Source organism: Gigantopelta aegis, chromosome 15 (genome assembly GCF_016097555.1).
Source record: "Gigantopelta aegis isolate Gae_Host chromosome 15, Gae_host_genome, whole genome shotgun sequence".
NCBI lineage: Eukaryota > Metazoa > Mollusca > Gastropoda > Neomphalida > Peltospiridae > Gigantopelta > Gigantopelta aegis.
In genome coordinates, this window is record NC_054713.1 from 3,874,141 (window position 1) to 3,893,976 (window position 19,836).

At 38.7% G+C, this 19,836-nt stretch overlaps 1 protein-coding gene across 1 annotated transcript; it reads left to right on the top strand.

The window, feature by feature from the left end:
- Positions 1 to 328: 328 nt before the first annotated feature.
- Positions 329 to 17,977, top strand: LOC121390740 (atrial natriuretic peptide receptor 2-like). Its single transcript, XM_041522643.1, has 5 exons — positions 329 to 749; positions 1,855 to 1,989; positions 5,414 to 5,512; positions 14,233 to 14,324; positions 16,802 to 17,977. Exons 1-5 carry the CDS (start codon positions 401 to 403, stop codon positions 16,994 to 16,996), a joined length of 870 nt encoding a protein of 289 aa, XP_041378577.1. The 5' UTR covers positions 329 to 400; the 3' UTR covers positions 16,997 to 17,977.
- The last annotated feature ends 1,859 nt before the right edge of the window (positions 17,978 to 19,836 follow it).

The following is a 19,836-nucleotide window of genomic DNA, read 5'->3' on the forward strand; positions in this document are numbered from 1 at the left end:
CTCTCTCTCTCTCTCTCTCTCTCTCTCTCTCTCTCTCTCTCTCTCTCTCTCTCTCTCTGAGAAGTGAGTCAGTCTGGCCGAGGACAGGCAGAAGTACTGTCTCTCTCTCTCTCTCTCTCTCTCTCTCTCTCTCTCTCTCTCTCTCTCTCTCTCTCTCTCTCTCTCTCTCCTCTCTCTCTCTCTCTCTCTCTCTCTCTCTCTCTCTCTCTCTCTCTCTCTCTCTCTCTCTCTCTCTCTCTCTCTCTCTCTCTCTCTCAGTCTGGAATCTGGTGATGACGTCATACTTATAAAACGGCTAGAGGGTCCATATATTGGACAAACTTAACAAACTCCCTTCCATCCCATACAACATTTTGTAACGCATCTCGTGATTGCAAATCGCCCGATGATTACGTAATTGATGAACGGCGCTTTTCGTAAATTCGACCGGATCCCATATTGTTTGTGTACTTGCAGGTTTGACGCACTAGAGAAGGAAAAGTTGCGGATTAACTCCCTTCTCCGCCCGATGTTACCGAAACCCATGGCGGATTTGTTACTTCAGCACATGGACGTTCAACCCACGTGGCATCCTAGCGCCACGGTCTGCATCTCCGACATCCGGGGCATTATTGAGGTCTCTGCCAGCAGTTCTCCCGTTCAAACCTTTGACATTATCAACAAGTTGATCGCCTGCTTTGATGACGTCATTGCCGAGTACGATTTGTACAAGATTGAGACCATCGGAGACGCTAATATCATTGTGTCGAGTACGTATTATATATATAGTTTGTTGGGGGGGGGGGGGGGGGGGGGGGGGGGGGGGGGGGGGGGGGGGGCACATTTTTTTTTTTAAGTACAATATAATAATTAATATATATTAATCACTGGCGTAGGAAGCGGGGGGGGGGGGGACATATGCCCCCATCCGACTGTAGCAGCAGCGATGGTTTTTATATATTTATAAATGTATTTATGTGTGCGCGCTCCCCCTCCCCGACACACACACACACACACACACACACACACACACACACACACACACACACACACTTTTAGACACCTTCCTACGCCCGTGCTAATTAGTGTTGGAGATTTCATCATCGTTCATCATTATGACAATCGGTGTGCCCATGAAAACAAACACTAACTCCATATAATTAACATTTCCCCATACAATCGATTATGGGATTTTATAATTGAACACCGTGCATCGGTAGAGCGAACCCGATCAACTTTAGATTATAATCGATTATTGAAACAATACTAATTGCAATTAAACAATTCTGATCGTATTTAAAAGAGCACGGGCATAGAACTAATGGCCCCCGTGACATTCTTGTTAACTATCAGTTAAAATAATAATAATAATAATAATCATAATAATCATAAAATATTCATTCAAATAAAAATTAACATTCCAGAGACAGATCTAAGGGGCGGACCACGAGGCCCCCCCCCCCCCCCTCCTATTTTTTGTTCGCAATGTTTCTTGGTTGCCCTTTGCACGAGTTAATCCATGTCACCTTTTCCCCTTAGCCTTCCCCAATAGTTCCTGGCCCCGCCATGACACAGTGGTGTAGCCGGGGGGGGGGGGGGGGGTCCACAGGGGCCATTAGCTCGAGTCACCTCCAGCCCTCTCCCTTATTGATATTAATTTTGTTTTAAATTAAATTTTATAAAATCATACATACATACATATATATATATATATATATATATATATATATATATATATATATATATATATATATATATATTATATATACAGTGTGGGTTGACACAGCCACAGTCCACCAGCACACAACCCCCATACTCCATCCTAATATCAAAGCATGGCTACGTCAGTGCCTTAGCATTCGTTTTCTTACGCAGGTGTCTCCAAGCACGACAATGTACACGCGTCCGAGATTTGTTCTATGGCACTGGACTTCCTGGAAAAAAACGAGCAGATAACTCTGATTGACCAAACAAAAGCCAGGTTTAAACTGAGGATCGGCATACACACAGGTAACTTTAGTAACGTTTTGTGATCTAGATGTAGCCAAGTGGTAAAGCGCTCGCCTAATGCGTGGTTGGTCTTGGGTCGATCCCCATCGGTGCGCCCATTGGGCTATTTCTCGTTCCATCCAGTGCACCGCGACTGGTGTATCAAAGACCGTGGTATGTGTTATCCTATGTGGGATGGTGCATATACAAGATCCCTTGCTAGTAATGGAAAAGTGTAGCGCGTTTCATCTCTAAGACGATATGTCAAAATTGGTTAATGTTTGACATTCAGTAGCCGATGATTAATCAATCAATGTGCTTTAGTGGTTAACAACAAAAACAACGGTCGTTTCTGTGTCAGCATGTGCAGCTATGAATGGTGTGATGTCAAAACTCAAAAAAACCTTTATCACATAAGTGATATAATACGAGCTAGACTAAAGACAAAGTAAGAAAGACAAATCTGTTATATACCTCATCTATCCATAAGCAATTTTCACCTTTTGGAATTTACATATCACAATTTATGAGGTATTTTAGGACAAGCTCAGTGTATGCCAGATTCACTATGTCATATTATTCTTGTATAGATGTTGTTTCCTCAGAGTTTTAATAGTCAAGGACTCCTGAAAGCTTTCAAAACAATGCATAGTAGACATGTAGAGGCTATATCAGGGCATAGATCACAATTATTTACGCTTTAGGCTATGTTTTATATAGTATTAGTGGCTATAGCACTTTTATTCATAGCAGTAGGCCCGTAGGGGTTTTATGCGCCTTTGTCTGCCTGGGGGCAACATATTCTGAAATGGACATCTCTTTCCAAGATAATGGTTTAAACAAAGACTTCACTAAACCTGGCCGGCGTACACCTGTTTTACAGTAAAAGTTGGCTGGAATTACCACAAAAATAAAAAAGGTGTTTTCTGTGACAAGACGTTACACATGTTTGCAAACTATATTCAGTCCCCTGTTAACTTCAGTCTAATAGTTTCCATTACAAAGCTGTCTGCCATGAACTTTCGTCAACTAAATGGAAAACTAACTGCGATATGTGGTCAATAAGCTGATGTTTGTCTGCATATCCCATTCTGACTGTATATACATGTACTTCTTCATGATTTTAAAACATGTTTTACAGAATTTTCATTGTTTAAATAAAAATAACTGACTGTTAGCTCTGCTCATATTGGGTGTCACTTGTGTTGAAAGGTATGCTCACTTTTTGCAAACACCTGATATCATCATTGTTTTAACAGTGATTCGCGAGAGCATGCCTTCACAACTGTCTAAATATCTATTATTCTGTTATCTGCAGACCTTGTAGGAAGGCTGTCTTGTCCTGGGAAGTGGCAATCATGGGAACTGTCACAATATTTTTTAAACATCACCTGAACTAATGCCTTGAGCGATCTCACTTTTACTGTTATTGTCATTCAAATTTGGCTTGTTGGACAAGGGTATGATGAAGCAGTACCCCAGTAATGTGAAACGTTCAATGTTAGACATAAACAGTATTTGATGGATATGGATCAGGACCATCTATAAACTACAATTCCCATATTTGTCAAGCAAGAGTCTACTTGACTAGGGAACATAATTTGTTTTTAAAAATAATTGGTCTTGGAGGAGGCAAATTCTTCTGATATGTTGAATTATTCGAGTCTGCTTCTCGTGGATTAATTGCCTTTTACTATATATGCATGAAACTAATCATGATCCAGAGTGTAAGGTAGGGTAATTTGGTGATTGGATTCTTCACATTTGTGTTATCGTATGTTACAGATAGACATTATGTGAAAATCGAGAAACCCATTTTAGGGCAAATAGGTTTCGTCCCGTCGTTGATGTGTAATTTCAAATGCCTATCGGAGCACTGGCAAAAGTGACTATGACACAGTGGTGCACTTGGAAGGAAGTTGGCAAAGAATGGATAGTTACGTGTAAGAAATGTAAATGAATTGGGCACACACATTTCAGTTTTGTCTTCAGAAGATAGGCTAATTAACTATGTCATATGTGGAACTCATTAATCAATAATGTGACATACTACTTTACTTATGTTTTTAAACACAAATGATATAGATTACCGATCAAAGGTCAGTATGGAGGAACTGTTCTTTCAATGTTAATGTTGGCGGCCATCTTGAAAAATAAAAGCCATCTTAAGATATAAATTATTGGAAGTCTTTCTAAATCATTATGTAGGTTATTACAGACAAAATGCAATGAATTTAAAACTACATTTACTAAATGTATCTCGTTTCAGTACACTTACATGTGTTTACTACTGAAAAAATATGCCATGTGGTGGCCATATATTCTTATGCAAATTAGTGACTTTCCCCTGCTTACGTCATATTACCTTTTTGATATGTTGTCTAGGATGGTATTAAGAGTACATTACAACAAAAATAAATTGTTGCAAGACTACCAAATATCTGATCATTTTCGAATTTTAAGGAACTGTTATATCAATGAGAATGTTGGCTGCCATCTTAAAAAATGAAAACATTCTTTAATTTAAATAAAGATAGGTCTTTCTATGTAATCACGGAAGTTATTATGGACAAAATAAATCATTTCAAAACATCCTTTACTAAACATATCTTGTACTGGTACACATACACGTGTATACTATTGTAACATATGCCATATGGCGGCCATTTTAATTTATGTAAATTAGTCATTTTCCCAAACAAACATAAATGTACATTTTTTTTTATATGTTGTCTAGGATGGCTTTGAGAGTAAATTACATCAAAAATTATTGATGTTGCTAGATTATCAAGATCTAGGATCACTTTGAAATTTTAAGGAACTGTTATTTCAATGGGAATGTTGGCAGCCATCTTGAAAAATAAAAAATAAACATTTTAAATTATAAATTAAGGGAGGTATTTCTAAGTCATAAAGTATGTTATTACAGACACAATACAATGCAATTAACACACCATTTACTAAATATATTTTGTTTCAGCACACATACGTGTACACCAGTGTCAGAATGACCATATGTTTGATGTCCAATAGCCGATGATAAGATAAAAAATCAATGTGCTCTAGTGGAGTCGTTAAATAAAACAAACATACGTGTATACTGTTGAAAAATATTACTGTCGTAGCCATATTTAATTTATGCAAATTAAGTAACTTTCCACCACATACATCAATGTACATTTTTGATATGTTGTTTAGGATGGCTTTGAGGATCTAATACAACAAAAATAAATTCTGTTGTAATTTCTCCTAGGTTAGGCGTTTTTTAACCTTAGATTGACTGGACTATAATCGCATGGGTTGGATAAGACAGTAACACACACACATACACACACACACACAGACACAGACACACACACTCACACACACACACAGACAGACACACACACACAGACACACACACACACACACTCATCCATTGATCACACGTTTTATTTGCTTCCAGGACCCGTGATGGCGGCCGTGGTTGGAGCTAAAATTCCTAAATACTGCCTCATTGGTGAAACGATCACAGTGGTGACCAAACTGGCGTCTCTAGGAAAAGGTATGACGTTTTGTAAAGACTCGTTAGAAATAACGGTCTGAATTTATAAAGCCTGTTTATGTGGAACACGTGTGTAACAACATAGATTTACGATGCTTAAACACCTGTTTATGTGGAACACGTGTGTAACAACATAGACTTACGATGCTTAAACACCTAGTGTGTAACAACATAGATTTACGATGCTTAAACACCTGCGTTTATGAAAAAACATAGACCGGGAGCTAAGTGAGATTTAATTGTTGCGAGAATTCCAAAAGGTTTGAGGTGGTTGAGGTGTAGAGGGACCCCAATTGACTACAGAAACCCAATTCTTAAGTAAATATAATGCGGGAGTAAATAGGGGGTGCTACTGAAATTACCCCCAAAATGGGATTTAATTGTTGTGAAAGTTCCATCCAAAATTCCTTTGCTACTTATTAGAGGACATCTCACTGAGCACAAATCCACAGGAAAGGCTACTTAAGAAAGACTCTAATTAGTGCTAATTAGGAATTTAATTGTTGTGAAAGTTCCATCCTTGGAACCAAATGTAAAATGTAGAGTATGCTCACCCAATTCAGAATTACCAATTTAAGAAAAAAAATATTGCGGGAAAGTGCACTTAAGAAGAGGTAAAATGCTAGTTAGTGCTAATTAGGGATTTAATTGTGAAAGTTCCATCTTTGAAACCAAATGTAAAATGTAAAGTATGCTCACCTGATTCAGCACTTAGAGGGACACACCCTAGTTACAGCTATTTGTTAACCATTACGGCGTTGTTTTTCGCTATTAAACCCCATTTTTCACAAATAAAATTGAACTTTACTTACATTTTGTTATTTAGAATACACATTTCCATTCACCTGAAGTGCTTTTTGGTAATCCTGATGTATGTAAAACCACGAAATGCATTTTTTGCATTTTTTCACAAGACGTTCTGTCGAGAAAAAAACGTTAAGCAAGCGAGGTCCAATCTATTTTTAGAGGAGATATTTCCATTCAATGTCACAGACGTTGGTATATCACGTGACCGTTATCATTTTGGTTCGGTTTGTTTTCTCGTGCACGGTTCGCGCAATCAACATCCGATTTGTTGTTGTTCATTTGTGAGATTTTTCTTCACAGTTCGTGAACATTTTCAGTAACAATAAAGTTCAGACAAGTAAGTGTCTCAATACAAAACGTTACAAACCCTTAAAACCAATAATTTTGCTAAGTCTTACGATATCTGGAGAGGGGATACAACCATGACAGAACAGTTGGAACATGTCCAGGAGAGGTGAAACGAACGCACCCCAAGTCTGTGAAATTTGTCGTGACGTAGGCATTGTTGTGCTTCGAGCGACATCTACCGGTGACATCAGAATACTAACTTTCAAAATTATTTCAAGCAATTGGGACATGGGGATTCCCATTGTATTTATCGATATAAAACCTGCTTTTTCACTCCATTTGATAAAAACGTGATCTAAGTGTGTTACAGGTTTGTAGATTAACCAAATTATAATTTATTTTCGCTGGATGGAACTAGGGTGTGCGGCTTTAAGAAGAGGTCAAATGCTAATTAGTGCTAATTATGGATTTAATTGTTGTGAAAGTTCCATTCGAAATTCCGTTGCTATTTGGTAGAGGACATCTCACTGAGCCCAAATCCACTACTCATGAAAAAATATTTAATGGGAAAGGCTACTTAAGAAAGACTCTAATTAGTGCTAATTAGGGTTTTTAATGGTTGTGAAAGTTCCATCCTTGGAACCAAATGTGAAATGTAGAGTATGCTCACCCGATTCAGAATTACCAATTTAAGAAAAATATATTCCGGGAAAGACAAGATAATGACTTGTAGCATCAATGTGAAAGGTGGGTTTTTGTTTTTTCTTTAGATCATGGACGTGTAGTATATCAATGGATAGCTTTTGGTGAGTATTGTACAGATAAGCCAATATTATGTATGAATATGGTATACAGAGTCATAAAACATGTTAATAGCCATTTTTAATGAAATATAGTTTTAAAAAGTCTCTATTTTTCCTTCTAAAAACCTATGCGGATTTAGTTTATATTACCCGGTATACAATTTATATATTCCTAAATTATCTCTATTTCTTAGGTAAATTAAAAGAATATACGACATTTTGTATTATAGTGAGCATACTATATTACCTGCCCTTAAATATTATGTGTGCATTTCAACAAAAAGGTTTCACTCAATATTAACAGCATCATCCAATTCATCATCATCAAGGACAAACGTGTGTCTTTGATGATAGAAACATGCCATTTTGCATTTTAGGACATATCTTAGGAAATATTTTTGAAATAGCAACATTGGAGATTTATTCGGTGATTGTTGTGGCAGCCATTTTCAAAATGGTCATTTTGGCTGTCATGGAAGCCAGTGTAGGTGTTAGAATTGAGAGCTGTAACCAACAGTGTTTGAACACAGAAGAAGAAGAGAAGGGTTATGTCCACCATATCTCTTTGGGGAAAGTGACTTACATATTTAATTATGTTGCGAACATCACAGGATTCATATTACACTGGTTAGTACATATGCCCAATGTATACTACTCAAAAGAATTTAAGGGTCAAACATTTATAACCAAATAAGTTTCAGAGTGTATTAGATTGATGATGTAAAGTACACCAAAATGTTTATTTATTGTTCCATATTTACAAAAACCCAGAAATAAACGTCACTGTATACAAGAAAGTCACATGACATGCTGTCAAAGTTGAAGGTTGTCAAACATGGATTTTACACATTAGAACATTCGTTTAATAGTGTGTGAATCCACCCCTGGCGCGAATACACTCGACACATCGTTGCCTCATGCTGTTGATCAGACGTCTGAAGAACTCTTGGGGAATGGCCTGCCACTCTGCCATAAGAAGTTGACCCAGATCATGAAGGTTGGCCGGAGGGGCATGGTTATCCCGAACTCTCCTGCCTAATTCGTCCCAGGCGTGCTCTATTGGGGTCACGTCAGGCGAATATGCTGGCCAATCCATCCTGGCGATACCTTGTTGTCTGAGAAAGTCCGTTACCACCCTGGCGCGGTGGGGTCTGGCATTGTCATCCTGCAGAACTGCCCCGCCGCCAATCTGCTGAAGGCCTGGGAGAACCAACGGCCGGATAATCTCGTTCAGATAGCGGATTCCATTCAGATTGCCATCCACCACATAGAGGGGGGTCCTGTGGTGGATAGAGATGCCGCCCCACACCATGACGCTGCCACCACCGAACCGGTGACGTTGTCTAACGTTAACGTCAGCGAAGCGCTCCCCAGGACGTCTGTAAACACGAACCCGACCGTCGTTGAACTGGAGACTAAACCTGGACTCATCAGTGAACATCACTCGACCCCATTGAACACGTTGCCACCGCAGATGAAGCGTGCACCAGGGCCGTCTGGCCGTTCTGTGACGTGGTAGGAGTGGTGGTCGAACAGCCTGGCGACGGCAGCGTAGATTATTGGCTCTCAGACGATTGCGTATGGTTTGATCAGACACTCGAGTTCCAGTCGCAGTCCGCAGATTGTCACGTAATCGGCGTGCAGTGGTTGTGCGTTGACGTAGAGCCATATTGGTGATGTAGCAGTCCTCTCTATTTGTAGTGCTTCGGGGTCTTCCCGAACGTGGACGATTTCGAACAGAATTCGTTGCTTGGTACCGTTGCCACAGTCGGCCAACGACACTCTGACTGACACCAAGTCTCATAGCAACATTTCTTTGCGTATTGCCATCCTGAAGCCAAGCAATAGCCCTTCCTCGATCTTCGATAGTCAGTTGAAGTCGTACCATTGTCGAATTTGGAGTGTGCACCGTACACGCACGCAAGCTCCAATTATACGGAAATTCAGCATTGGGAACATGGAATACACGTGCAAAGCGTGCAAATGAAGCGCTTTGTGTAAAAGCAAGTTATGGGCACTTAGCAGACCTTTCGCTTTCGCCCTAATTTACGTGCAAATGTAAGCATGTTTTCACCATTAGAACTAGTCGACAGTGTCAATGACAGTGGATTTTAATTCATTTATGGGTTGCTTAGACCCACTTTCGTCAAAATGGAACAATACCATGCGTGACATTATGGTCTAGCTAATATAATTGACATTCAGAAAATAATGTCGAAAATATCGTCTGACCCTTAAATTCTTTTGAGTAGTATACATATTGCAGGCATGAACTTCGTAGGTCATACGAGTCAATGTACCATGAATAATTTTTGAACGGTATGGTTTTGACGAAGATGAGATTATTTCGTGGCTATATTCCACGATAACCATCAGCCAGGGAGTACCACCCCTGAGAGGAATCTTGCTATTATTTCTCTTGTATTCCTGTTTTTGTAACGTTGCCTATTTATCACTCAATGTGTGTAGTGAAAACGGAAGTTCGTATTCTGAATCCCAACCAAATATTCATAATTATCCTGGACCACCCTTTGTATGCCAATGACAAGCGTATTGAATGTATATGTCTATTAAGTCATAGTGAATATCACTTAATTGTGTTTCTTGGATGCCTTCATATGAAGATGGCAGCATTCAAAGTGGTAGCAGATCTATATTATTGATGGCAGTGAATTAGTGGATGTCCTAGTATATATAGGCTGGAGTTGCCTCTTCAGGATCGACAGATTCCTTTCCCAAAAGTCACTAATGTGACTCATCCCCACCCTCCTACAGTAGAAGACATGTATGATTTATACTTCATCAGTCAAAGACTGCTACAATCATAGAGCTGAATCATGAACCCTGTTCCAATTTTGTTTTTCAGTTCTACAGTTGGAAATAAAAGTAATGCTCTTTTTTTAAGCATTTGAAAAGCAAACTTCATTTTGCATACAAGTATTTTATCATTATTGGTTTCTTGAAACAACACAAACTAGGTGACTTTCGGTGCATTTGCAAGATTTGGCGACACTTAATGAATAAAATGTTGATGTATATGCTGAATTTTGGCAGGGTGCTTCGCAATAAAACAACAACAACATGATAACCATTCTTTGCTGTTACTATTGACCAGGAACATGAGGAGAATAATGCTTCTATGAAAGGTGGTAGCAGAGCTGGGGTCATCTATGAAGATTGGTCAAAAGTTGAAATATCTCGGACACCATGAATAGACCAAATACACACAGAAGACATTTCTGAGAAATATCAGATTGGGACATATGGAAAATATATTTAAAGAAAGCAGCAAATAGATGAGGCATTGAAGTCCAAGCTTTCAATGATATGATGAACAGACTTATTAAGATGGGCAATGACAAGTATGGTATATTTATGAAGGAATGGCTTGTTTCTTAGGTCGTTTCGAGATGAATAATCTTTTCTTCAAATGACTTCTAATTTATAATAAATCCAAAGAACAACAGGTTCAGTCTTGAAGGAAGACTGTTCCAGGTTTTATTACATTCCTTGTCAAATACAGACACATTTTGCTTCAAGTGGATAATGCTGTCAGTGAAGGACATTCTAAAATCCAAATATGACTGGCTAGTGGATGTCAAACATTTGGTCATATAATCTAAGAGGAAATCGCTATCAGTTTTCGTTTTGGGTACCAGGCGCGGGGCACTGGCAGAGGCAGGAAAAAACAATCAGAGCTTGGGTTCACCTAGGGGATTCAATCCTTCGACTCAAGCATTTCAGGTGAACGCTGTACTTACTGAGTTAGATCCTGCCCCCAAGGAGAGGTAGAAGTCAGTGTGGACAATTCTACTGTAGGCCATTAATACATGTCAAAAATTACATTTATGTCGCTGCAGTTGAAATATTTCAAGGCTTTTCTATTATGCAGAGACATGTCAGTGTTACACAAGCAGATCCTGGTGGTACAGGGGGTGTAACCACTTTTATGACATACTAGTATTTGCTGTATTGTGACAGGCTGCATGGTCGAAAACTATTTGTTATTAACTCTTTATAAGAAAATCTTTAATATGTTTTGCCTTGCAACAAGGGGCCATCTATGAAGTACATTTGCCCAGAAAGGGGAGGGGGGGGGGGGGGGGGTCGAGCATTACATGGGGAGGGGTGCATACGTCAAAATCAACAAGCGGGGGGGGGGGGGGGGGTGGAGACAGTAATGATCAAATATACAAAAGGTGTACACGGAGCAGGGGTGATAAAAAAAAAATGCCCGATTTAAAAATAAAACACTTTATGGATGGTCTCCAATTAGCAGTCTGAAAACCCCATTTTATAGTGACAAGATGGCGCACATCTCTCCGCAAACAAAATGGCTATTAACATGTTTTATGACTCTGTTTACCATATTCATACATAATATTGACTTATCTGTACAATACTCACCAAAAGCTATCCATTGATATACTACATGTCCATGTTCTAAAGAAAAAAACAAACACCTTTCACATTGATGCTAAGTCATTATCTTGTCTGAATCGGGTGCACATTTCACATTTGGTTCCAAGGATGGAACTTTCACAACAATTAAATCCCTAATTAGCCCTAATTAGAGTCTTTCTTAAGTAGCCTTTCCCGCAAAATATTTTTTCTTAAGCAGTGGATTTGGGCATGTGTCCTCTACCAAATAGCAAAGGAATTTCGGATGGAACTTTCACAACAATTAAATCCCTAATTAGCACTAATTAGCATTTGAGCTCTTCTTATGTGCACTTTCCCGCAATATTTTTTTTCTTAAATTGATAATTCTGAATCGGGTGAGCATACTCTACATTTTACATTTGGTTCCAAGGATGGAACTTTCACAACAATTAAATCCCTAATTAGCACTAATTAGAGTCTTTCTTAAGTAGCCTTTCCCGCAAAATATTTTTTCTTAAGTTGTGGATTTGGGCTCAGAGAGATGTCCTCTAATAAGTAGCAAAGGAATATTGGATGGAACTTTCACAACAATTAAATCCCATTTTGGGGGTAATTTCAGTAGCGCCCCTTATTTAATCCCGCACTATATTTACTTAAGAATTGGGTTTCTGTAGTCAGTTGGGGTCCCTCTACACCTCAGCCACCTCAAACCTTTTGGAACTCTCGCAACAATTAAATCTCACTTAGCTCCCGGTCTAACAGGCTTGGTACATTTGGCCTTTAATGGCTTCTCGGGTGTCTATATTTATGTGTGTCTGTGTCTTCTAAAGCACCAATTTTCATTAGACGTAATCCGTATGCGTTCACGCATGCGTAATTCATAATTGCATAGAGTGAACGGATACGTACATGTATACGGAATCTACAATTCAATTCAATTCATTTATTTTCTTTATGCCTTACGGCACATAAGAACAAAATAATACACATTTAAATCAGAAACAAGATTTTGGTAAGATGGTAAATACTATAACAATAACGGTAACTACAATACAGTACTATAATTATAAGACATAATAGTAAACACTTTTTGTACATACATGTAGAGATATACGTAAAGGACGATTGATTCTAGTGGGGGACACAGTAGAGTATAATTACAGTAAAGTTATACGCTTAGCTGTAGCAGCATAAAGACATTTACAGATGTTGTTAATAACTTTGACGCTAGGGTTGCGTAATAATTGGATAAGTTTGAAAACTGAAGGGTTAATGTAATAATATTTCTCAATGTATTTCACACGCAATTCAATAAACAACTGAAAAACGAATATGAAGTGGAATTCATCCTATAGCTCTCTTATATTAGATAATGAAGATATGCGATCACTCCTGTCCAGGCTAGAATATCTTCCGGTTTCAACATTTAAAGAGTGAGAGTGTGTTCGATATTTGGTTAGAATACATCTATATTTGACTAAAATAGGTTTCTGTAAATATGGCTGAAGCTGAAAGATATCCGTGATATGGTTTTATACGATATATTCGTATAGAAAGTGATTGCTACGGATTACAGATTATGTTTACGTATAGGCATACAGAATAATATCTATCAAATGCGTTCTTTTCCGTGCTTGTAAATGAAGGAAAGGAAAATAAAGCAAAGCATATGTCGTAATTAATTAATTAAATGTGCTATAAATGTTTAATGAAATTGCTGCTATATAACTTGTTTAAATACATTTTCTATAAATGTTTAATGAAATGACTGTTGTATTTGTTTCATTAAATATGCCATTAATGTTTAATAAAATAATTGCTGTATTGTTTAATTAAATATACTATAAATGTTTAATAAAAATAATTACAGTATTTAATTAAATGTGCTATAAAGGTTCAATAAATAATTGCTATATATGTTTCATTAAAATTAAATGTGCTATAAAAGTTCAATAAAATAATTGCTATACAGCTTTAAAGGGACATTCCCGAGTTTGCTGTAATTTTTAAGATGTTGTCGACTAACAGAGACTTTTCAACGATTGTAATTACATAACATATTAGTGGCTGTATATTGAACGTGTTTCTCATCGTTCTAGTATTTGTACTTTCCTAAAATATCTTTTTTCGTACGTACGAAATTATTTGTAGACAAAATCCAGTTTGGGCTTCTTACAAACATTAAGACGACCAGAAACACATTGAATATACAGACTCTGATATTCGAAACAAGAAAATATATTTAATATGTAAGTTTAATCGTAGAAATATTTTATTAGTCGGAAACATCTTACAATGCAGCAAACTCAGAAATGTCCCTTTAATTAAATATGCTATGAATATTTAATAAAGTGATTTTCTGTATTTATTTAAATATGTTATAAAAGTTTAATAAAAAAAAAAAAAATTGTCATGTGTTTAATTAAATATGCATTACAGCTGGAAGAATTCAAATCAGCCAATCAACATACGAAGCTCTGGCAGACTGCAAAGAGTTCGTGAAAGGAGAAGTCATTGACGAGGACATCGTGGTATGTTAACAAATACACCGGCCTCGGTGGCGCAGAGGTTAAGCCATCGGACTACAGGTTGGTAGGTACAGGGTTCGCAGCCCGATACCGGCTCCAACCCAGAGCGAGTTCTCAAGGGCTCAATGGGTTGGCGTAAGACCACTACACTCGCTTGTCTCTCACCAACCACTAACCAACTAACCATCTAACCCACTGTCCGGACCAGACAACCCAGATAGCTGAGGTGTGTGCCCGGGACAGCGTGCTTGAACCTTAATTGGATATAAGCACAGAAATAAGTTGAAATGAAACTAACAAATACTGTGAATTTACGAACACGCCATTCTTGCCAAATGGACAAAACTTTTGTTGGCCATAATAATGCAGGATTCTTTGCAGAGGGTAAAACGGGTATGGCGCCATACCCAAATTGTTTTGCAGATTTTATTTTTTTAAGTAAACTTTTTGACAAAATTAATTACTCTTATCATTACTGTATGATTTTCTTAACCCTAACCCTAAACGTAATCCATTTTCTTTCTTTGGGAACACACTCCCCCTCCACCTCCACCCCCACCCCTATACCCCATGTTGACTGTGGTTACATTCAATTCCATAGCGCCATACCCAAAGATTTCTTTCTGGCAGAAACACTGTACATGTGCTAGTGTCAGACTATCAACTGTTACAGCGAAGTTGTCCAACTTGGCGGTAGCGTTATAATTTTCCCAACTCCTAACTTACGATGGAAGCGCTCAGATTAACAACTAATCGGTCGTAGAAGTCGTATACGACGACAATCGAATTTTAAGAGCGCTCAGACAAGCAAATGGACAGTCGTAGAAGTCGTGAGAGCAGAAAGTTGGCCAATTCTGTCGTGTAAGTTGGTAGTCTAATGCCGGGCTCAGACTACCAACTGCCACGACGGAGTTGGCCAACTCACAGAGCTAAAGACTTCTACGACTTTTCAGTTGCAAGTCTGAGCGCTCTTACAACTCGATTCTAGTTTTATCCTACGACGCAGTTTTATCCGATTCCAAAAATGAATCGGGCCCAACTTTAGTTGGTAGTCTGAGCGCTAACTACAACTCAGCCCGACGGCCAGTTGGCAGTCTGAGCGTATTCCCAACTCAACTGGGACGTCGGCAATCAACCAACCAACCACAGCGCAGCACGTTGGCCATGTGACAACATCCACAAAAAGTAAATATGGCGGACAACTTAAAAGAAGAGGAAATGGTGGAAATGTGGCGTTCCTACCCTGTGTTATACAACACATTTTCGGCATTCTCAAAAAATTATTATACTGGATGGGGAGAAGGTTTTCAAAAGCACCTTGCTCCCCACGATCAACAATATGTGGCCTAGCCCACGGTCGACCATTCCTCCTTAGTCTCCGTTTTCTGCTAAGTCTGACAATGGCGACCGCGGCTAGACCATACATAATATCCATTCTCATCTATTTCATCTACATTGATCACGTGTGCATGCAACGTCATACAAATGACGTCACGATCGTGGTGGATTGCCGACGATTAGTTGTTAGTCTGAGCGCACCAGTCGTTAGTGGCGAGTTGGGCAAAATACAACGCAACGGTCGAGTTGGCCAACTCCGTCGTGGCAGTTGGTAGTCTGAGCCCGGCATAAGTCTAGCATAAGTCTAGCATAAGTCGGTTAAATCGATAACAAATAAAGTTTAAAAGTTTGTTTTGTTTAAAGGGACATACCCTAGTTTTTAAACACTAAGGCATATTTTTTACTATTAGAGCCGTTTTTGATAACTGAAATCATACTTTACTTAGATTTTATTGTTTAGATTATCCATTTCCGTATATTCGAAGTGTTTTTGATCATCCTGGTGTTTTTAATATCACAAAATGCATTTCTCATATTTTTAAAAACGCATGTGCGTCTGAGAAGTAACAGTTATGGAGTCGAGTTTTAGTCTATTTTTAGAGGGCATTTGACCATTTTAAAGTCACAGACTCATGTTTCACTCAATTGCAACTGTATCCAAATGTGTTACAGGTTTGTAGATTAACTAAACTTAGTGTGCATTTTCATGGGCTGAAACTAGGGTCTGTCCCTATAAGGACGTCATGCAATGAATATGACGAGCATAACGCGGCCATTAACCCGACAAAGCTATAATTGCAGAAGTTGGTCTTTTTGTAAGTACGGCTTCTATTTTAGGCTGGCTTCTGTTGTGGTTGTTTTTTCGAAACGCTTCGAGACCCGGCCTCTAATCGAGGCAGGCTTCTTTCTATTCAAAGTAGACTTAGATTTACGGGATTCATTCTACTGTCTTGTGGGTGGGGGCAACACTGGCGTATGAAGCGAGGGGGAATGTGCCCCCCCCCCCCCCCCCCCCCACACACACACACTTTGTAGCAGCAGCGATAGTTTTAATATATTTTTACACTTTTTTGCACCTTCCTACTCCCGTGGATAATTATAAGAAACTCTCAAGTATCTTGTGTTTACTCTCTGTATTTTAGGAAGAACTTGAATCGTTTGCGTCGATGACGGGTCGATCACGTACGTTCTACGTAACACGTCGAGAACGGACCACGCGATCTGCGGCGCCGTCGATCTTGTCACTGAATGATGACGAGTCAGTTCCTGTCAGATCGAGTACCAGTCAATGGAACCGGAAGTTGACCCGAACCGACACCAATAGAAACGATATGTGAAGGGGTGGGGGTGGGGGTGGGTCACAAGCAAAGCACATTTTGTTTATAAAATATAGTACATGCAGAACGAACAAAAGTAAATGTTTTGGGCAGCAGGTGAAGGGCGAAAGAAGAAGAAGAAGTTTGTTTTGTTTAAAGACACCACTAGAGCACATTGATGTATTAATCATCTGCTTTTGGATGTCAAACATTTGGTTGAAGGGCGAAAGAGTCACAGAGACCCAGGTACCTAAGGCCTATTATTATTTATTGTTATTATTATTATTAGTTTGTTTGTATTGAAATGTTTAAATTGTGCATATAATTAGGTGTATTAACTAAAATTAGAGTATTTTAGTTAAATAGTGAATTAGATGGTGAGAAATTGAAAATCCAACAAGTTATTGTAGACATCTGAAAATTGCTTAATTGGTGTGATTTTGTTTTTGTTTTGTTTTGTTTTTGTTTTTGGTTTTGTTGTTTTTATTTTTATTTTGTTTGCGAGTTGCTCGCACAATTCTAGTTTTGCGTAATCGATTTTTCGTTTTTGAACATTATGTAACTCTGAGAATGTCCCGTTTAACAAACAGTTAAAAAATATTGTTGAAGTATGTTTTAAGTGAACTTTTTTCTTAGTTTTAATTTTTTTTTTTTTTTAAACGCCACTTGTAGCATTTAACACAGAGACAAAGTATTTTCATTTCGGTATGGGACTACTTGACAGGGCCGTGCTTAACGCTTGCTACATCAGTTGACCTATCTCGGTATCACCCGAGTCCGGGGTACACGGAACCTGCAGTGCATGCCGAGTAATCATCCCCCATGTGGGGTCATACACTTGAGGGAGACACCCACAATTGCACCCGTGAAATGGGTGAAATTAGTGTATGTGGCCTTACACCTATCCATTGAGCCTAGCAGTGCATTCACTCTGGGTTGGAGCTGGTACTGGCATGAAAAATCCCCCATTGCATCAGAAAAAAAAGAGAGTAAAGTTTGTTTTATTTAACGACGCCACTAGAGCACATTGATTTTTAATCTTATCATCGGCTATTGGACGTCAAACATATGGTCATTCTGACACTGTTTTTAGAGGAAACCCGCTGTCGCCACATAGGCTACTCTTTTTAACGACAGGCAGCAAGGGATCTTTTATTTGCGCTTCCCACAGGCAGGATAACACAAACCATGGCCTTTGTTGAACCAGTTATGGATCACTGGTCGGTGCAAGTGGTTTACACCTACCCATCGAGCCCCGCGGAGCACTCACTCAGGGTTTGGAGTCGGTATTTGGATTAAAAATCCCATGCCTCGACTGGGATCCGAACCCAGTACCTACCAGCCTGTAGACCGATGGCCTGCCACGACGCCACCGAGGCCGGTCCATTGCATCAGGTGCGATACGAACCTAAACGACTGAGGCCGGTTGTAAGTAGGACCTGATTTAGACGTTGGGGGCCCCGGGACACTTCAGGTTCGGGGACCCCTCAACAGAAATTAAATTATATGACAAATAAAAAAAATGAACTAAGTTTATAATTATTACATTTTTTTTATAAAGAAAGTCCTTAGTCTGTGGTGGCCCCTCTGGCGGGGGGGGGGGGGGGGGGATTGCCCCCTTATAAATCCGGCACTGGTTGTAAGTGAACTATCGACGAGAGCTGTATTTGGTAATATTGTGTGAAGAGTAGGCCTAAAATAATTAGAACAAAGCTGTTGATTTTATTACTTTTATATTTTGTGTAAATGTATTAATCTGGAAATAATATATTTAACTGTTATTTGTATGTTTGATAGATAATTATTTGATCATTGAATACTAAAGTGATATTTGTTAAATGTTTGTGATTTATTGTCATAAATAAACGTTAATAAAACTGAGTGTTTGTTAATGTTATTGATCTTTTGCTTTCTTTTATATACTGAACAACAAAAAAACCGCAAAATTTTGTTTTAGTTTTCTTTAATTTCTTTATAATTATTCAGTCTGAATTTCATCAGTTGTTTGTGTTTATTAAAATTACCAATGTCTTGTGGGAGACATCATATACCCAATTGTAGTGCGCCCGAGGTATGATTCGTGAAATCAGCCGAGGAGTTCCGAGTTCCAATTACCTAAACAATTCGTAAAATACGTTTTGGTAATGTCGTCATTAAACTTATTTCAATACGTGTCTGTGTCTCAACCGTAGCTACAGTACATACTCATAGACGAATTGCAATTGACTGGCTGGCATTTTTTTTTGCAAAAATTCCAGAGCAGTGTCCTTTGTTACATTCCGAAGAATAAATATGGTATTTTAGTTCACAACGTAGGCCTAATCCAAAGATAACGCATGCATGCACGCACGCACGCACACAAATACCAGCACGACCACTACCGTCCCTTCATATGGCCTGCCCGTGAATGTTGGTAAGAAAAAAAAAAAGAGAAAAAAATGGGGAGAGAACAAAAACCCAAGTGTGTACTGCGCCTACCTGTATTTTTCAGGGTTTTTTTTAATCAATCTTACAACCTCATATTTCTCAGACTTATTTTTTCGTTCCAACCAGTGCACCACAAATGGTCAAAGGCTATGGTATGTGCTTTCTGTCTGTGGGAAAATGCATATAAAAGATCCCTTGCTGTATTACAAAAAAAAATGTAACGAGTTTCCTCTGATGACTACGTCTCGGAATTACCAAATGTTTGGACATCCAATAGCCGATGACTAATTACTCAATGTGCTCTAGTGGTGTCGTTAAACAAAACAAACTAACTGTACTCCTATATCTCAAATTTGTAAACGAGGACCAGTCCATTCTCGGGCTGACTACTACCTATACTCGTAAACATTCTCCAATTACACTCATATTGTTCA